The sequence below is a fragment of the Pempheris klunzingeri genome, chromosome 18 (genome assembly GCF_042242105.1).
Source record: "Pempheris klunzingeri isolate RE-2024b chromosome 18, fPemKlu1.hap1, whole genome shotgun sequence".
Classification (NCBI taxonomy): Eukaryota; Metazoa; Chordata; class Actinopteri; order Acropomatiformes; family Pempheridae; genus Pempheris; species Pempheris klunzingeri.
Window position 1 is genome coordinate 12,586,235 of NC_092029.1, and position 21,076 is coordinate 12,607,310.

Consider the following 21,076-nt stretch of genomic DNA (forward strand, 5'->3'; position numbering starts at 1 on the left):
GATCCTGGCTATAAGCTGTACCAATACCAGTGTACCAGTGTGCCAATTGTTCATCATTTTTGCATCACAAGTCCCACGAAACATTCCTTGTTCATCCTCATTTCCATCCTGTAGTGAAACCTGTTCATCTACTGTGGTAACAAACCATCCACAGTGCTGTAACTATCATCTCTGGCCAAAGCCAACTGTGGTGAGCCCTGGCCTCTGAAGTATACATCCCATACTACCACCAAACTTCTTGGTGGGAAAAGAATTTCACAGTGACAGCTGCCAGTAGAAATATATGAAGATGCATTCACAGACATATTTTTGAAGTCTGCTTTTAGCTCATGTCACCATCTGAGCCAGCTCCCTGTGTCCCGTCATGTGAAGAGTTTCATTAGATTAGAGAGGGATCCTAATTCCCAGTGGGGCTATTCAGTTTAGCCGCAGAGGATAGGGAGGGAGGATAAAGGGGCGTATGGAATTAATTACATGCCAAGGCCGATTTTTCTTCAGGTCTTATAACTGGGAGTGATGGTTCAAATGGAGCAGGTCTGGAATGTTTTTGCTTCATGGTGACCTCAGGTTTTGGTTCCTGCACATACATTGCACTGTTATTTATAGTTAAACATTTGTGTTTTCTATATTTTGCTGTGGGCTAATTCCACATACAGTCACATCAGGTTTTGACTCGATGTTAGTAAGATAATGGAAAGGCAACTGGTGCAACTGTGGGTGTTATTAGTGTAATGTAAAGTGTAAAGATCCCCCGGAGCCCTGGAGACACTGACCACATTTTTGATACAGAGAAGGGCTGCTGGAACGGGACTGTTGGGGGAGGGTGTGGGATGTCTCCTTGCCCTCTTTTTAACTGACTTCTTTTGTTTAAAGGGCTCCTGCTCCAGACAATAGTAATTACAACAAGGATTTGCATATATTTGGCAAAGTTTGTAAATAGTATCCAGAAAGAATAGCTGCCTTTCAGCTTCCCAACTGTCCCTCTGCCCCCCTTCACCAAAAGAGTGCTGAAACAGCCACAACAGACACATTATCTGAGCTCACTGGAGACTGGAGTAGATTTACAACAATTGTTTTTTGGCTGCAGTGATGATATTTAATATGAGAGCATCACCTTACCACATGCTCACACACACGCATAAACAAAGCCTGTCTCCAGCAGAGAGAAGCATTTCAACTATGAATGTGTGTGTCAGAGATATGTAACACCCTCCAAAGTGAGCTAGGGCTGTGGCCCCAGGGCAGACCCCCCTCAACCCCATCCCTTCATCTCTTAACTGTCCCCTCCTCACCCCCCCCTCCGTAGCCTCACCCCTCACACTCACATTCTTTTTGGTACCGTCCTTATTCAAAACACCCATCCTCCTCCACCACATATTAACACCCCCCACCCCCACCACAAACCAAATCAATCAAGGGATGTTAACAGTTGTGTGCCTGTAAAAAAAAAAAGTTGGGCCGGACAACAAAGATCAAAAAGACGGGAGAGATGCCAGTAGTCTGTTAAATCAACATGGCTCCTGTTTTATGATACATGTAGACACACATGGCCTCGTCTGGCTTACTAACAGTCTGACCCCTCCCATACACACACACACACACACACACACACACACTTCTTTCAGGGACTGCAGCGGAACTGAAAACAGCGTAGAGGAACTGGTGTGATTATGTACACTAACTTTAAATGTGGTATTTAAGTGTAGTTGAGCGGAATTGTGTTTGTGCTGTGGTTCATATGAAGACTTGGGCTAGTTTTATATGATGTTTGTGGTTCTTCTGGTCTTGCTTGCTTGCTTAATCACACTTAACTGTGTGATTGGACAAGTACCCTGAAAATAACACCTATGTGAGAGAAAGCCCACTGCCATGTGTATTTTATAAATCACCAAACACGAATGTAAACGATGTTGGTGTTTACATTCGTGTTTGGTAACGTCAGCTAACTTCCTCCAAGCTGCAGCGTGTCATGATAATAGAAAAGTTGACCACCCCCCTTCCTTTATTTTCGGAGGCCAGTGAGGGTTCGAAGGCTATTGTGTTTGCATCAGTGTGTGCCCTGGGGTAGGGGGTGGGTCCCCATCCATCCTGCTGTGGTGGAATTTGGGTCAAGGGGATTGGGACTTATTTTAAGGAGGGGTTGTAGTAGTGGCCTGTACTCTTTGGTTTGAGTCCTGCATGGGCACAGTCGAGACACAGTTTAACTGAAAAACAAATAAACACCCGTGAAATCCCCTGGCATTTAAACTCAGATTATGTTTAGAGCATCCTAAAATAATTTTCCCACACACATAGTGAACAGCATAGCTCACATTCCTCTGAAGTCTATACATATTATATGGGCGAGCCCTCATTAGGGAACATTAGTTTATGAAAGCATTTCTTTTTTTTTTTTTATCATACTAACCTTCACTAGTGTGAAACACTAGCTTAGTATGATAACCTTCTGTTGGTCAGGTCAGCTATTAAATAATAGTATTATAATTTAAAGCTAAAATATTCCAGAAATGCAGTGCTACTGACTGAAGCCTCATGCCTATAATTTAGCAAAAGGATGTGGACAGATGTGGGTGTGTAGTTTTACATTTTTGTGTGAGACAAGAGCCCAGTCATCTTTCTAACAAGATATATTTACAAACTGAATGCAATTTTCATAGCAGCACAATATAATGAAAAGGGGACTTGGGGTCAAATACCCTTTTCACATTTTTCTCATACATTTGTGTGTACTAATTTTGAATTCAAGATTGGGTTGTGTATCCATTTCAAAGTTTAGAGCCTAACAGTATTTCAATATGTGCTTTGCTAGTGACGGACCAGTAAAGGGACAGAGGTAGTTCTCACAGTGTGCATGGTTTTGGGGAGTGTGTATTCGTCTTTATGCTTCCCAGTGTGTGTAATCAGGTAAGCTGAGAGCCAGGCATTAAAAGTCCTGGGAATTTGTTTTAAGAGTTCAGGGGTATCAGATGTGAGGTTTTCCAGACTGTAGAGAGATCTGAGGAGAAAAGCAGAGAAAAAAAGAAGAAAAGCTTTAAACACTGGCAGGTCGTCTTCCCCCTACGCCTTCCTCTGTCAAAACACAGATAGACATGGGAGACAGACATTATGTGTATCTGTTACATGTGTGTATTTGTCTTATCAGAGATGCTAATATGTAATTTGTCTTGCATTTGTATAACTACCAGGGAGTTACCTGCAAGTATGGAATAAGTGATCCATCTCAACGATCAAAAAAAAAAAAATAGAAGTAGTCCACACAATGCACCATTGCAAAGTTGATGATATCTCAAATAGCATTACCCTCATTGCGCAGTATTTTCTATGAAGCTCAGTTTGAAGATAACTGTTTTATTTGTGTCAATGCCTGAACTATTATTTCTTTGGCGTGTTCACACAGAACAGGATTAGCTGGACGAAACTGTAATCTGATTGCAATTAAGTAGTCATATGCTTGATAAAATCAGCTCAGGGGGTCAGGATCTCAGAAAATACTTTCTGTACAACATCTCTGATTATCTGCAGATGGCAATGAGACTGTCAGCGGCGATTTGAAACCTACATTTGTTTTTAATGGAGTTTCTCATTAGAGTATCTCTATGTTATACTAAAAGGTCTTTTTTTCTTTGCATTTCAGTTGGCCAGCCAGATGGTGTGTCTGTGGCTCAAAAAGAGGAGGCCCCTGAGACTGTGGACACCATACAGGATGAAGTGGCTCCTCAAGTGAATGGCGAGAAAGTGGAGAAAGAGTCTCAGGGTGCCAATGACATCTCCGCTGTTGAGGAGAAAGCAGCGGAGGAAAAACCTGATGATGCTAGTGAAGTGGGCTTTAAGAAGATCTTCCGCTTTGTGGGTTTTAAGTTCACCCTGAAGAAAGACAAAAGTGAAGAGAAAGACCCTGTGAAGCTACTGACAGTCAAAGATAAAGAAGGAGAGGAGGTTAGTGGGACTGATGAACCTACAAAGGAGGAGGAGGCTTCTACTGCTGAGGAGAAGAGCACAGCTGAAGAGAAGGTGGCTGACACAGAAGCACCTACTGCTGAAGCTGAAGTGATTAAAGAGAGTGACAAAGGTGACGCCACCGATGCCCCAGCTGAGGGCACTGCTGCTGAAGCTACTGATGAAGCAGTCAAGGAGGAAGGAGCTGATAAGGAAGGAGAGACCACTCAGCCATCCCAGGAGACCACCCTGTCTCCCTTCAGGAAGCTTTTCAGTGGAGGACTCTTCTCTAACCTGAGAAAAAAAGCCAGCATCAAGAAGACAAAAGAGGAGGAAGACAAGGAAGCACCTGGTGTGGAGGAGACAGGTAAGACAGAAGAAACTGCTGCTGTTGTGGGAGAAATGGAGGAGAAGGTTGAGGTGGAGCAAGAAACCAAGGAGGCGGCACCAGCAACTGCTGAGGAAGAAAAAACAGAGCCCAAGGAGGAGGCACCAACTACTCCAGAGGAAGCAAAATCAGAGACTACCCCAGAGCCTGAGGTCACTGTTGAAACCCCTGCTCCTGCGGCAACTGATGAAGCCAAACAAGAAGAGGAAAAGGCTGAACCTGGTGCAGAAGAGGAGAAGGCTCCAGTAGAGGTGACCTCTGAGGCTGAGCTGCTATCCTCACAGGAAAAGGCAAAGCCCCAGGGAAGCCCCCTAAAGAAGCTTTTCACTGGAGCTGGCTTGAAGAAGCTCTCAACTAAGAAACAGAAGATCAAGAAAGATGCTGAGACCAAGCTTACCGAATCTGGGGAGCAGACAGCTGAGCAGCTTCAATCATCCACTGAGTCAGCAGAGGCTCCAAAAACTGACAGTGGACCTTCATCTCCAGAGGAATCAGGAGAGCATGTTATTGCTGTGGAGGGGACCCAGAATGAGTCTACCCAAGAGACTGAAGGAGAAGTTGCCTCTGATGGAGAGAAGAAAAAAGAGGGTATCATTCCTTGGTCTTCTTTCAAGAAACTAGTAACACCCAAGAAGCGTGTTAAAAGGTCTTCTGAGAGTGAAGATGAAGCTACAGGTGATAAGCCAGCAAAGTCAGCCACCCTGTCCTCATCTGAGAGTGCTGCATTAGCAGATAAAAGTACTGAGGAAGAGGCTAAGGAAGATAAGCCAACTGAGGAAGAGCCAAAGACTGAAAATACTGAGAAACTGGTCAGCAGCACTGAGGAGCCTAAAAAGAAGATGGACACCTCTGTCTCCTGGGAAGCTCTAATGTGCATGGGTGGACCCAAAAAGAGGACTAGGAAGACTTCTGATTCTGATGATGAGGAGACCAAGATTGAAGAGGATCTACCAGCAGCAGCAGGAGAAGGGGAGCAGGAAGGCAAAACTGAAGCTGCTATTGTCACTTCCCAAACCACAGAGAGTGAAGGAGAAGTTGTTTCCTCCCCTGAACCTTTAGGCAGCCCCCCTGAGAGAGAGTCCGCCTGGGACACACTGAAACGCATCGTTATGCCAAAGAATAAGGCCAAAGCTGAGGAAAAGCCTGAAGAGGCTGCAGAACAAGTCCAGTCAGACAGTGAAGCACCAAAAGATGAGTCATCGTTTTCTTTGAGGAAGTTCTTGCCTGGACGCAAAAAGAAGAGGGCTGAAAAACAAGCCTCCACTGAACAGGGCTCAGGTGAGGAAGACTCTGACACCCCAGCTGTGGTTCCTCTCTCAGAGTATGATGAGCAAGTTGAGGCTGAAAAGGAAGAACCAGCAGAACCAGCTGCAGTCCAAATTAAAGTGTCCGCTGAAGATAGATCCCCCTCATGGATCCCAGCCATTGTGGAGGACACTGATGATAAACATGACGAGCTGAGTGACATTCCAGAGGAGGCTGAGAATGCTGCCACGCCAAAGTCTGTTGACACAGACATTGCTGAAGATGAAACTGAAGAAGAGGATGCATTTACCCTTAAAGCTCCAGGACGCACAGGACGCAGACTGTCCACAGCTGAGGTGAAACCTGTTGCCCCAGCTCCAGCTGCAGAAACCACTCCTGTTCCTCAGGGACCCAAGCCAGGCAGCGCAGGTGAGGTGTTAGAGGGCATAGCGGCCCAAATCAGTGAAATTGCACCCAAGACATCTGTGACTGTTGAAGATGTACCAATAGAGGTAGCTGTTGAAACAACAGAATATGAGCCACCGGCTGAGGAAGCAGAGTCCAAGACAAATACCATCCTGGAGACACACGCTTGTGACGAGGCCATGGCTATCTGCACTGGCCTAGGAACCAAGGAGATTGCCAAAGTAGCTCTTGAGAAACCTGTAATGCCCATCATAGAGTGTGTGGCTGTGATCCGTGATGCTCTAAGCACAGAGGTGTCAAAGGAAGAGAAGAAGCCAATTACAGAGGAAGCCACTCTTACAGAAGATGAAGTGTTCATGGCCCAGATGCACCAAATAGAAACCACTGAGCTTGAGCCCGTTGTTGAAAAATCAGACGTCATAGACGTTCAAGCTGCCAGCGAGATCTACGAACCTGAGATTGAGAAGATTGGAATTGTCAGCACTGTTCTGGAGGGGTCTGAAGTAATTCAGGCCACCTACGAGAACTCTCCTAAAGCTGTTGTCTTCAGTCCCATCATGCCAACATCTGAAGCTGTCGTTTGCACTGAGAGCATAGAAGTCACTGAAACAATTATAGAAACCAAGGAGGTGAAAATGGACCTGGAGCAGCTTTCTGCCATTGGAGAAAATACCCCTGTAAAAGATGTGGTTCAGCCCATATGTGAAACCACAAAGACCACCATGACAAAGGAGCTTGAGCCAGCAATCTCTGTAGTTGTACCAAGTGAGGAGGTTCCTGTTATCACCCAAACTGTGGTCTTTGTGGCCCCGCTCAGTGCAGAGTCCGTGGCGACATCAGACGCAGTGACCATGGAAAATGCATCAGTCTGTGATGAACCAGTCTATGTGCAGGAAACCAAGAAGGAGGGTACAGTTGTCATAACTGCAGAGGTCACTAACACTCAAACAGCAGAGTCAGAGATCAGTGCAGTCATTGAGCAGGCCAGCGAGACAGTGGAGCAAATCAAGGAGGAGATCCAGCAGGTCAGTGAAATTGAGGCTCAGAGCATGGTCATTGCCCAGGCTGTCATTCAGGATGCCATGGATAAAGTCTCAGAGGAACCTGAAAAACAGCCTGAACCCAAAAAGCCCTCCACCCCAACAGCCACCATACCAACACCAGTCCAGGCTGTAGCAACAATAGAGAGAGAGATTGAGACAACAGACACTGCTGTTGTCAGTGACACCCCTGTTGTCTACGAAAAACCGGCACCAAAGTCACCTCAGCTACTCCATGTTGCCCAAGAAGTCACTGATGAAATCCCAATAGAGGTTACACAGAGCCTTGATGCCTCTGTGGAGGAGGAGGAGGAGAAGAAACCAGAAGACAGGTTGAAGAAAGCTGTGGAGGTTAAAGTAAGTGAAGAAACTGTTGCAGTGGAAGAAGTGATGGAGATAATGGTAGAGAATCAGACAGACAAGAAGCCTGAAGAGGTCAAGGATGAACAGATCAAAGAGAGTCAGACAGACGAAGAGCCTGAAGAGGTCAAGGATGAACAGATCGAAGTGAGTCAGACAGACAAAGAGCCTGAAGAGGTCAAGGATGAACAGATCATAGAGGAACCAGAAGTCCAGGAACCAGATGTACAAGAAGCAGCTGAGGAAGTGAAACCACAAACAGAGGAAGCAAAGGCAGAGGCTCCTTCGGAGGAGAGCAAAGAGAAAGTGCTTGAAATTCACATGCCAGTCCAAGTGGTCCTGCAGACAGCGCAGGTGATTGAGGAACCATCAGTGGAAGAAGAGGCAGCAGAAGAGTTTGACACCAACGGCCCTGTGGCTGAAGATGTAAAAGCAGAAAGCACTGCAAGTGTAAAGAAACTCTCAACGCTGGCAGAAGAACCTCAAGTGACAGCTTCAGCGGAGGTTTCCGCTCCCAGCCAAGTCCCAGAGGCAGCAGCAGCCAGCCAACCAGAGACAGAGAAGACAACATCGGGAAAGTGCGCAGAGGTGATGGCGCAGGTGATTGAGGTGATTGAGGAGGCTGTGAAGGAGATCGAGCCTGTGTCCACAGAGATCACAGCAGCGTCATGAGCAGGTGAGACTGATCTTACAAGGTAGCATCCTCATAATATGTGTTTGAATGTTTACAATAACTGTTTCATGTGGTAACAAACGAAAATGCAGGTAATCAAAACTAGTTTAACAAGGATTTTTGAAGTGTTTTAGTATTTAAGTATTGTACAATTAGTGATGGAACAGTGCAGATTAAAAAAAGTAGTTATTTTCAAAATTCCTATGTTGGCCTATCAAACAATCTGTGCATAGTGGCTTTTTTGAAACATCAATGGGCCCTACTTTTATTAGAGAGTAGGGGAGGGAATTAGCCCACTGGCCAGATGAAAAAGCTTTTGTTCAGGCTATGAGTAACCAGGGGACCTTTGATATCAAAGCAGGAATGCCGCTGTTGACCCCTTCTTTGTAGGCCGGGGTCTTAAAGGGAAGCGGTGTGTGAGGGGCAGATGAACTTGTGTTGAAAGACTGATTATGATTCCTCCACTCCCTCCTCCTGTTTTCCTTCTATCACAGGCTCAGTATGGAGTCAAGAAACCATGTCGGAGAACGCATTTGTTAGATTCAATTACAAAAAGTCAAAGAGCTCAAGTTGGGGTTTTTTCAGTTGATTTGACTGAATTATATCCATAGCATTTATAGTACAGTGCAATGTTTTGGTATCAATGTCTGATGTCATCTAATTGAAGCACTGAGGAGGAGGGAAAAATTTGGTGTAGTTCACTTTCATATTAACTAAGCAGCCATGCAGCTCTGCAGCAGAGTCTGGAGAGGAATAGAAATGGGAAAGTACAGCAGGAAGGTGCTTGATGAGCTACAGCAGCTTAATAGCAGCAGTGGTACAGCAGCACACTCACAGTGAGTGTGTGCTGACTCATGTAAACAAACTTTGATAGGTATAAGAGGTCAAATGAAAGAAAGACATGGGATGGTAAAATCAAACAGTGAAAGAGAAAATCCCAAACTGAAAGTGGTAATTAGAGATAAAGAATATTTTATGGAATTAAATGATTAGGGAGTCGTGGTCAGTATATATAAATAACTTTAATAAAAGTAGAAGTCTGTCCGAATAGAAACATGTCCATGGTCGTTTCTAGCAGGTTAGGAGAAAGGCTTGCACATTCTGTATTATGAGGAGCTCAATCTAAGGTACAAAAAAGGGGGGTTATTGACTCAGTACATCAGACTAATGTTTTAACTAATGCTTGTTAAAATGACATGGATTAAACAGTATTTCACTTCTGCTACAATAGCTGATTATATATGTTATCACTAATGATCTGGAAGAAAACAAAAAAATGTAATACCCAATGAGGAAGAGAGGAGAGAAAACAACCTCATAACCAATAGGTATTCTTATATTGTCTTAAACTACAGCAATTTAATGATATTTAGGTCCTACAACACAACATAACAAGGCACAAAGGGATTTCCAAATGTAATGTCAATCTCAAATTGTATCTCTTCTTGTTTGTTTTTTATGTCTCTCCATCACAGCTGCAGATACAAGACTGATGCCTGGGAGACACACTGTCTGGACCAGGAAGTGAGTGATGAGGGAGAGAGAGAGAGAGAGAGAAGAGAGAGAGAGAGAGGCCGCTCTGTGGTAACACACTGAGACTGGGCTCCGCCCATCCCGCCCAGACAGACTGAGTGACTGAGCAACAGCTCCGCCATTCTCTCCACCTCCCCCACCTATACTCCAACCCCATCCTGCAGCCCTGTCAGCGCAATGTGATGTCCCATCGCCATATCCTCACCCACCCACTCACTCACTCTCACACACACACTAAAGCATGCCCTGTGCATCAGAAGCATCCCATCTGGCTTGTAATCAGTGTGATGTATGTTCAGCGTCTCAGTGACTTTCCATTGCCCTTGCTGCATAAGGCAAGAGTCTGCAACCAGGTCCAGTGCGTCTATGGTCATATGTGTGTGTGTGGGTGTGTGTGTTTGTATGTGTATAGTAGCGAGAGTGAGATGGTGTCAGAAGGTGAAGAGATGGAGGATTATTATCTTGTATATTGTATTTATATCTTGAGTATTCTTTCATTCACCCCTAAGTCTTTATTTTTTCAGTTTTTGCCCTGTTTTGTTATTGTATGGTCATTGTTGCCTGTCTTTAAAATTCCATGTTAAGCCATGACACATCAGGTATTTCCTTTGAGCACCACTGTGGCAGTCAGTTTAACAGTTGATGCAGAGAAACACCTAAAATGATCTAGCAAATTTCACCAAAATAAATGTGACGCTATTGCATATAAGTGACTGGTGTATCACAGCTTTACTAGTCATTATTCAGTGATTATTTCAAGACTCTGTAGCAATTATAAACCATGGTACAAGTGTGATAGTAGTGATAGACAGTAAGTGATAATACTGACCTAAAAATCACAGCAAGAGGGCAGAGAGAATGAGGATGTCTACCAGAAAGGCATCATGTTTGACACGTTTTGACACAATGTGTCCTCACTCTGCACCCCAACAAAATACTTATTTAGCTTCATGTAGATAAGATAAACAATCACTGCCTGATTTACTGTGAAAAAGACATTGTTACACATTGTTTCATGTAATAATACAATAAAATACTGTAACACCCTCATTTGATCACGTGGCAGAGTAAAAAGTGTAAGGGATAGATGTGTCAGTGTTTGACACTGGAAGAGTCATACTGGGTTAACACTTGCATGTAAGAAACATTTAATGTTTAATGGCCATGTTTTCTGAGTTACTGTGTGACATACTGTGTGTATTATTTGTGCGTAGCAGTTTTAAGTTGAACACCTTTCTTCCAACACTATATTCATATTTCTGGATGAAAAGACAGTATGCTGATGCCATCTGTTGCCTACAAAAAAGTAGTGCACCCTTTAGTCCACAGTTACTGGAGTAATTTTAACTGTATGTTTTAACAAGGGTGATAAAGAATGGAAATGATCTTTTTTCAGTCCACTCTAATGGTACCTGCCCCTATGCCGTGTTCTTCACCCAGCATGATAGCTCAGGCTCATTAAACTGGCACCAGGGAGGACGTAGACTCACCAGTTGGGGATTTAGAGAGACACTGACTGCATGGTACCAGAGGTAAAAACAAAAGCTTGTTTTATTCCTTATTTAAAAGCCAAATCGAGTTAGGATCAATCAGGGGAGAGTCATGGTCTTTCCATTGCTCACAGGATAAGACATCAGTTGCATCCCATTAAATTCTGAAAGCCTCTACTATTTTGAGTCATGCATCACACATTTTAAGATCAGGGCTTATTTTAGAAGTTTATTGGCAAAGTGGGAGATTTTTTTTTTTTTTTTAGGTTGAAGGAATATCTGGAACATCCCTGTGATCCAAGTTTTACCACCAAAGCAAACATGTGACTATGGATTTCACTGGTATTTGTTTATTTCCTGCCAAATTTGGCAAACTTGCACTGTGTCAATCATTGAAATATTTTTAAAATTACCTGATTGCTTCTATCATCTATCGATTTTAATTCGGTGGCTGACACGAGCAGCTCTAGAGGCTCAGATTTCAATCAGCTTTATGACCAAACGAGAGGAAGATCAGGAAGTATGGACCCCTGTTAGGTCACCACTTCCCTTTGCTTTGACTCTAGAGGGTGTGTCACATCCATACACGCTTTATGTAAAAACAAATGATTAAAAAAGACACAGTGAACTTAAGACTTTTGCTATTGTTGCATTATGTAAAGCATTTAGTTGGGGCACCCGCCCGCTTCAGTCCTCCCTGCTTTTTGTAACACACTTAACTGTGAACCTGTTAACATTTGTACAGATTGTTTACCTACTGTATGTACTTAAAATTCATATTGTTGTAATATTAACTAATAACCTACAGCCATTTAGCATAATATTCATGTAGCATGGTCTTAGTTGTCTTTTATATTTTCCAAGCTGTTAATAGTAAGAATACAGAAACATGTCTATATTTCATTCAATAAAGTTAGAGAAAACTGATGTGTGCTTTGTTCATCCCTGGACCTTTTAATACACAACCAATGACTACAATGACATTATTCACTGCTGAAGCAAAGATGAAAGCTTGAGTATAATGTATTTACCATTGCTAAAACTCCTCCTGTGGGTACTCATGAGTGGAGGCGGGTGTATCAACAGATAATGCATGATGATGTAATAAAATGCGGGTGTATCAATATAACACGTCTTCATAGCAGACGCTGTAATTGTTGGTAAATACTATACATGAATAAACACATAAAATGTCCTTTTAAACTGCTCAGTTATATTACAGTGTACTATACACCATGTATTTTGTTTATTTAGCGCCTATAAAGGTTGAATGGATGTTTTGTTGAGGTTAAAAAAAAAGATCCACAATTTTAAAAAGACATGTTTTTATTGTTCATTCTTCACTGAAAAAAATGTTGTTTATACAGAAAACATTCCTGAGTACACAGATCGATCACAGTAGATGTCATGTGGGCATTGGGGAGCGGCTGGAAATGAAATTATTGTTTGGGTAATCATCAGACAGAAAAGACACAGTCAAACTTATCTTCCTGAGATAAGACGCTTGAAGACACATTAATACAGCCATTAAGATACAGGACGGTGTGGCAGAGGAACAACTACAACTTCAACTGAGGAAGGATTTAGACGTTTCATAACGCTGTGCATATCTCTGTGTATCAATTGAGCTCTGAGAAATGAATGTCAGTAGTACAGCATTTCAATTCCTTGAATCAAGACACAAACGAGAATCCTTCCATGTTAGTCAATACTAAACACTCGTAAGATTAAATTCACAGATATTTGTATTTTTTTTTAATGTGAACCAGAATGTGATGAAATATCATATTATGGCTAAGACTGTCATATTATTGGCAACCACACCACAAAACACTAGTAAAGACATTACTTCAAATTTGACAGCCTCCTCCCTCACTAGACCTGAGTAGAAAAATAATAAAAACAGCTCCATCTAGCCACACATTGGGCTCATTGCATCAAACCAGCGACTGCTTCTCAATACGTAATGTAACGTGGTTTCAGGTACAAAAATCTCACTTGAACCGAATTATAACAAGGCCTCATCCTCATTGTCACAGACCTGTACTTGAGTCTGGGTGAAACGGAAGAACGGCGTGTATTAAACACACCAGGGATGGGCTTTTTCTTCCTGTTTCCACAAATTTATCAGAATATTCAAAATATGGAAACAAGTCAATAAATCCTATAAAGACTACTTTTAAAATACTATTATACGGATTGAGCCTTAGTTAACTCTGCTGTCGGGTAGTAGCATAACAGGATACTAAAACTATTAGACTTAGACTATCAGAAATTTGCGGGAAAAAAGAGAGAAATAATTTTTGGTTAATGAGTTGGATAAAGTTGGGGAGATCACGTCTCTACTTTTTTGCAGCAAAAAAGGCAATGTTGTAGCAATAATGTAGAATTTATTTTCCACTGGAGGGAACAATAACAATATCAAAACAGTTGTACAAGCCTCTCTAAAATAACTTCATATTCAAAATGTAAAGATAGAAAAACAAACCCCTAAAAGTTATGTAGACTTATCCCAATAAATTGTGATCACAGTTACAATGGAATTTAGATTTGCAGCAGAAAAAACTGCATTTGTATGTGTTCACTGATATGTTTTAAATTTGCATAAATCTAAATTGAGTCAAATTGAGGATTTTGTTCCTGAACAACCTGTATTATGCTACTAACGCTACTTTTACACTCGGCATGTTTCAGCATGCCTTTTGAAATAACTGCTTTAAATTAAGTGGACATGTATGTAAAGATTTTTCATAATATCCAGTCATCAGTAGTACATAGAAAGTATTTCTTATCCCAAATAATTGATGTTGTGAGTTAGAATAAATAGCATCTTTTATATTCCCATAAGACGTGTATACAGACAGTCAGGTATACGGAGGCATCACCCTGTCATTTTAGATTTCTTAGCAGCTTCTTGTTAAAGCTAACTTTCCCTGTGTCACTGTCATCCCTAACTCGGTCTATTTCCTGGCACACGAACAGGTGGAGCATTGAAATACTACTACTATCTCTGCATCAAATAAATGTCACCATGTTCACCTGTGTATGTCCTCCCACAGTATTATTCTACAAATGACTATTGTTGCCGCAACTACTTCTTTTTTAAAATTTGGACACAGTTAATCAACAAATATAAATGTCACAAGGCAAAAATTCTGAGAAATTGCTTCTCTTTGCACAAAATGAATAAGGTTAGAAACTTTGGCAAGGGGAGGTGACATAAAATACCAAACGTTTTTACTTTTAACTTCTTTTAAACTAATTCCTCAAGAAGATTTATTGTGCCCATCCCTAATACATAAACTTTAGCTAAACCAAATGTAACCCTATTTTGAAAGCTATTTGTCTATTAATATACATACAACTTTGCAATATAATCTTTGTAAATATAGCATTGTCTATAAAATTATAAAAGCATGTCAAACAAAAATTAAGGGCTTTTAGGAGTAGATTCAAGCTAATTATATGAAGACATGTTGTACAATATTGTAGAGGACAGCCTTCCATCAATGTATATGTGTCTGAATGGAACATGTTGTGCCTTCAATCAGTAACCAAAGAGTTACACAACATAATTAAAAATGAGAAAGTTAAAAAACAGAATCAAACTGGCTAAACTGTAAACGCAATGACCACTCTTGCTTGTGACAGACTTTCAGTGGCCAAACTCTTATTATGAAGAGCATTTGTGCTTTAATGTGGTGTAATGACATAGTGACAGAGTAAAACAACCACACAGTTGCTGAGAAGGATTGAAATGATGGTCAAGACGTTTCATTAAAAAAAGGTATTTGTTGTGCTGAGCCAAAACACCAACCAAGACATGAATGGAAGACAAATGTACTTTCCTGCATATCGGTCATCTACTCCAAAAAAAAAAAAAAAAAAAGAGCACAGATTGTCTTGGGTTTGAACATATTGTGTGCTTTTAGCTGAAACTGTAGTCTAAACCTGATCTGCAGAATCAGACTCACAGTAATGACCTAGAAAAAACAACTCTTCCGTCCAGAGGAATTCTTAGTAATTTGTTAGAAGTCTTTCTCCTCAAACACAGCACAGCCAACTCATCTCACAGCACGCTGTCTCCACCGGAACTGTCTCAGCTTCCTCTTCCTTTTATTCTCTAAGGCCGTCTGAGCAGCCTTACCACAACAAGAAAAAATAATGTGGTGCAGTCTGACGTGTGTGTGTCTAATACCAAAGTACACCAACGATAAAACGATAAGATACAAGGTAATACTTACTTTGCCTCTCTCATTGGTATTCAATTCAGTCTTAAAGCTGGAGTCAGCGATTCTGGAGAAAACTAGTCAGCATATTTATATTGTTAGATTATGCCGTGCCTCATGCTCCTACTGTATCCTTTCTACCCATTTCCGCATCTCCCTTTCGTCCTCCTGTCTTGTGCGCGAACAGAAACGCATCCTGCTGCTGGTTAGATGGAAGAGTCGAGTCACTTTGTTTGTTCCTCATTTACAGAGCCAGGGCTGTGTAAACACATCAGCACACAGAACGGACAGCTAGCGGACTGTGAGGAGACATTCACTGGATTTGACAAGAAGGTGTATTAACTAAGAATTGCTGACTCCACTTTTAAGTCCAATGATAATGTTATTTACTTCTTGAGTGATGTTGGACTGAACTCTAGGGAGCTGTGGGCTATTTTTACTTACCATTTAACAAACTTTTTTTTGTCATGCCCAGGGACAAAAAAAATCCAAAATACTGTACCAAAAGAAACAAAAAAAATCCTCCAGAAAAACTGTTTTAGTAGATTGAGAACCTCCATCATACATACCCTGACTAACTTCACCTTTAGCTTGCCTATTAACCATAATTTAGAAAATATACATACAAGTTAAAAAAGGACAAATGCACAGTTTTGGCACTACTCTACGAGGATTTCCTCAGTCTTAATGCGTTCCAGTGGGGTGCCAGAGTTGGACAAATCAGAGCCTTCATCTTTGGAGAACTCTTCACGCTGGAGCAGCATCCCTGCGCTCGTGTTTCCCTGCAGCCCCACTAATCCCCCTTGAGTGAAGCACAAATGTTTGATCACCTCATTGGGACTGGAGAAGGTGGTTGCACAAATGTTACACTTGTAAGGCTTTGACGAGCCCAAGAACATTGCTTCCATCTGGCTGCTGTCGTCCCCTGCAGCGCACAGCTCCATGCTTTGTCGGTCCACCATGGTGTAGGTGTCAGCCCCCTGGTTCAGGCACACGTGGCGGGCAGCCTGGTTGGCCCGGCAGAAGCTCTTGCCACAAGCGCTGCATTTGAACGGCTTGCCCGTGTGGATGTACATGTGCTCACGCCAGTGGCTCTTCTGAATAAACTTGCGCCCACAGGTGGAGCACTCGTACTTCCGCCGCTTCACTTCCCTGTCCAGGTCGGCGCTCTCCAGGTTGTCGATATCAGCAATGTCTGACGGAGGTGGTGTGTCTGCCTGAGAATTTAATCCTGCCATCCCCCAGCTGGATGTGGACACCTCTGCTCGGGGAGAGTCCGAGTTGGTACCTGAAACAGGCGTTTGCTCGCTGTCGCTGATTATCTCTACTGCTGTCGCGGAGGCAGAGGCGCTTGACCCTGCCTTGCTTCCCTTAAGGATGCCCTCTAACTCTAGCATGCTATGTTCTCCAGTCATGACAGGTGAGAGTGCATTGCTGGGCTCAGCAGGCAACTGCTGTAGAGCCTGGGTGTGTTGGAGGAGATGCTCTCTGAGCAGGCTTCTCTGGGTGAATCGGCTCCTGCACAGATGACAGGAGTAATGCTTCCTAAAAGAGGAGCTCCTCTTCATGATGCTGGGCTTTACGTGGAGGATGGCACTGGCTGAGGAACCATCTGCACTTAGCAAGTCCATTCCCCCCTCCTCGATTATGGGCTTGCTGCCACTGGTTGAAGCCTCGGTATCTGGGGGTGAGGAAGCTTGCTTGGACGGTAAGGAATTTGCATATGGAGCAGTGGCAGCTGGTGTGGACGGATACTTCCCCTCTGAGCTGAGTTGTTCCATGTCAAAAGGTGAGGAGAGCTGTCGTCGGGTGGGCACTCTAGCTGACAGCGCTACCTGTTGGTCAGAGATCTGGATGCCGTAGAGGGAGGTGGAAAGGTTGATGCTGTGCTCAGGGTGTGAATACACCGATTGGCTGGCCTCTTGCAAGAGCGGATAGGCATGCAGGAATCTGACCCCCTGCTCCAGCCGTGCAGGGTCTATCAACTGCGGTGCAAGCTTGCCTGTGTACATCAGGTTGAGGAGGTAGCTGAAGATATCTGGCTGTATGTCAGCAGCCTTCAGCCGCACACAGTCACTGAAACACAAAGACACTCCAGTTACCAAGTGACAAATGATGTCTGGGGTCCTGATGATATTAGATAATGTTTTACTTTATAAGCGGCATGAAAAGAGAGAAGTGATTGCTTCTCATGTCTTTACTATAAGGAAAACATGTTTATGTTACTGTTGAAAACTTGCATGTGAACAAAAATAATTCTTTCATGAGACATTTATTTGTTGGTCATCATACTAAAAAGATTTGGATACAGTCCAGTGTTCAATTGCAGAGAAAAAAAGTCCTTCAATGTTTGACAACATGAGAACAAGTAAATATGGTGTTGGGCAAATTCTCTAATGTGACAACAAAAAGTATCTTAGCTTGCCGTTGAGCTTGTGTCAGATACCACCATTAATACATTGTTTCTGTACCTGTCTTGGTGAATAAAAAGCATTCTGAAGTAGTTGGAGAAGGCAGCGAGGACAGCTTTGTGGGCTTTGAAGAAGACATCTCCAATAGCCACAGTGCAGTCGCACAGGAAGCCAAACTCCCTCTGAGCGTTAAGCTGCTGCAGCAGGATAAGACCATGGTTGGCCAACTCCATTCTTCAACCTGCACAAAGGCGCGCACAGACACACACACAAGCAGCAATGACTTTCCTGTCTGGAAGGAGACCAGAGTTTATTGTGACCACAAAGAGTCAAGCTGACAGTGGTGATCTAACGACCTTTTGAAGGTTAACTCAACAGTGAAGAATCATTTTGTGCCGCTGCAGACAATTTGTGTCGCCCTTCTGTTGCAGAAAGTTATGCCAATTAATGGTACAGTTGAGCAAAACAAAAACATCTTGGTCTCATTTGTTTATAGTATCGTACAAGTGTGTATTTGGACATATTTGCAATGGTAATTAACTGTAAAAACACAGTATTTGTGAACTATAATTTCTTCCTGGGCATGAAAAAAAACGTTGTTCTAAATAAACTCTGAAGAGCAGATATTTTTAAATCAATGACAACCAGAGTGCTCAGGCTGCTTCCTATATAATAGTCTTTAAACCAGCTGTGTACACAGACCGACATGGTTCCCTACTGACCTCTTATGACAATTTGACAATCTTATGGCACCAGTCTCACATAATTCCTTATCTAGGGATTGTAGGACTATGTGTGCAAGCAAATAACAAAATATTTGCCATTTTCTGGCACAAGGTTATAGTGACAAACTATTATGTATACACCTCCAATGTGTCACTTGTTTCTCCTGCTTTAATAGAGACCCACTATCACATTTGGCTCTTAAAGAAATTGAGCTACAGCGGGTACAGGCCCACAGACATCGGTGAGAGACACTGACAAAAAGAGAGATTACTATCTATGCAAATTTTAGGAAACATTTTAATGCATTACTGTGTTCTGCTGGAGTCCAAAGTGTCCAAACTCAATCTCAGGGGACATCTCCCAGCTTTTGCGCATTCTGCTGATCAATGAGATGGGTGTTGTTGACCCTAAAGGTCACCAAGGGACTACAAGGGCTTCAGGCCATCACATGATCAGGGTTATGGGTGTCGACACACATTCCTAAAACAGAGGTGGCTCTACCCCCTTCCAGGGGAGAATGGAAACAAGCCGTGGGCAGGGTGAATCTCCTTTCTCCAACACTTTCTCCACACCACACAGAGAAAAGGTGCTGTCTGAAGACGGATGATAACAGACACCTCAGCAGCCAATTTAGCTCAGATAATCTGGAGGTGTAAAACTCTGCATATCCCCTGCTGGTTTCAAAAACACTGAAAAAAAATGCCCTCTACACATATGTATTTCATCAGAGAGGTCAGAGTGCAAAGATGCTGGCACTGCGGCACTCCAGGAAAAGGCTAGGTTTCCGTATCTTGTGCGAGGGGGGTAAAGCAACAGTAGGAACTAAAGATGTAAAATACCCATCAACCATGCTCTTGTCACACATAACCTCAGTAAACACTCAGTTGTCAGGTTATTAGATACACCTAACAACAAATCATGCAGTCCCGGAATAAATCATACGTTCATGAAAAAGAACAGATTTTGCTGGAGCTTTTTAAGAGAATTGTTGATTCAACTTTTAGGTCATTTTCAAGGCTGTAGTTTGGGGCATTGATGAACTAGATTGTAAAAAAAAAAAAAAAAAAGTATCCCCATTGTTTAGATCAGTGGGCATAGACTAAATGAGAGCTGTTGATCGACATAAATCAGCCACTACTTTGATAATTGGTTAATATTTAAGCAAGCATAGACTAAACACCACTTAACAGTAATTGCAATTTATATCAATATCTCAGTGCAATTCAACAGCAAAAACCCCACCTGTACCCCACCTCTCTAAAACACTGAATATTATAACCGCCATGACTGCAGGATGCATTTAAAGCTTTTAGTTTTATATGGACATACCTAAAAAACTTGAAACCGAGTGTACTCATCCTGTCAGTGCTGTAGACCGAACATGCCGCACCCCAATATATCAAAGAAACACACCTTTAACTTTCAAATGATGAATAAATTAATTTTCCAACTGAATACATCCCCCAGCAATATCATAACAGTTCAGTTATTGGAGGATCTTAACCAGTATCTAACTCTTTCCTTCATGAGGAATGGTCTATCCCATACTGTCTTAAATGGTAGGATTCATATTGTAGCCTATAGTTTAGCAGCGTAACTCCAGAAAAATGGGTATGATTTGCCTTCAGATTAGCCACATGGTTGTTTGGTGGCTGCATGGATCTTTTAAGTTTCCTGAAAAATGTATTATAATTATGTGCCTGATTGCAATAATTTAGCATGGCACCACAACTGACCAGCCACAGAACTATTGATTATAATAAACCCAAACCGACTTAACATGACCCAGGAATAGCCATAGTACCATATGTTGATCAATACTAACTTGTTCTCAACAAAAAAAAAAACAGACAGCACCGCCCCTGATGAGATGTAGACACGTGGAACAGGGTTACTTCCGTGGTCAGATTTTCTGTTATTCTGAGAATAAAACTGCCGGTAAGGAGAGCATGTGGGGAAGGTAAACACGCTACGGCAACAAAATAGCTCAATACGGCGAAGGCTAAAAAACAGCGTGAGTGCATGGAGAATTAAGGCAGGGAGCGTGGAAAACGATCGCGCCCAGACTGGCTGCCGCCTCGGGTCTCTCTCGGTTGCTATTGCTAGCGCGAGAGAAAACGGACATGTACGCACGCGGGGGCGCGCGCACACACAACACACATAACACACGCGCGCGCGCGCGGGCAAAGAGAGCGAGACACGCAAGGGGGATGGGGTTGGTCACGAACGCGTTTCTTTTAACTTCCCCGTGACAATCACAGATAGCGCCCACAAGTAGCCAAATAACGCCACACTGCCGGTAAACGGACGGGAGAGTGTGTGTCTCCTAAAAACGGCCGTACCTGCTCTCCTGCTCTCAGACTGGGGGAGTTCGCCGTGTCGCCGTTGTTTGTGTGTTACCGGGGACTCGTCCGTCCTCTCTGGGCTCCAAGCTTGTACTGCTCCTCGCAAACGCAGCATTCGTTGGCGGCGGAGAGGGTCGTCCGTCGCTGTTTTCCGGTTAGGGGTTTTACGTTACAATCACATGACTGTGGGTAAAAACCAGCCGAAGAAGAAGAAAACACACACACACACACACACACACACACACACACACACACTCAGTCACACACACACACA

At 42.8% G+C, this 21,076-nt stretch overlaps 2 protein-coding genes across 3 annotated transcripts in view; one reads left to right on the plus strand and one right to left on the minus strand.

Annotated features, from left to right (window-relative positions):
- Positions 1 to 12,202, plus strand: part of akap12b (A kinase (PRKA) anchor protein 12b) — a 43,986-nt gene extending 31,784 nt beyond the window's left edge. For both annotated transcript variants that reach the window (XM_070849218.1, XM_070849219.1), the window contains 2 exons: positions 3,635 to 8,071; positions 9,544 to 12,202. In XM_070849218.1, coding sequence (XP_070705319.1) covers positions 3,635 to 8,067 — 4,433 coding nt within the window. In that variant the 3' untranslated portion in view covers positions 8,068 to 8,071; positions 9,544 to 12,202. The remainder of the gene's footprint in view (positions 1 to 3,634; positions 8,072 to 9,543) is intronic.
- Positions 12,203 to 12,399: 197 nt separating this feature from the next.
- On the minus strand, positions 12,400 to 21,008 carry zbtb2b (zinc finger and BTB domain containing 2b). Its single transcript, XM_070849450.1, has 3 exons — positions 20,800 to 21,008; positions 17,792 to 17,972; positions 12,400 to 17,396 (listed from the first exon to the last, which is right to left on the minus strand). The coding sequence occupies exons 2-3, from the start codon at positions 17,962 to 17,964 to the stop codon at positions 15,980 to 15,982; spliced, it is 1,590 nt and encodes a 529-aa protein (XP_070705551.1). The 5' UTR covers positions 17,965 to 17,972; positions 20,800 to 21,008; the 3' UTR covers positions 12,400 to 15,979.
- Positions 21,009 to 21,076: the final 68 nt, after the last annotated feature.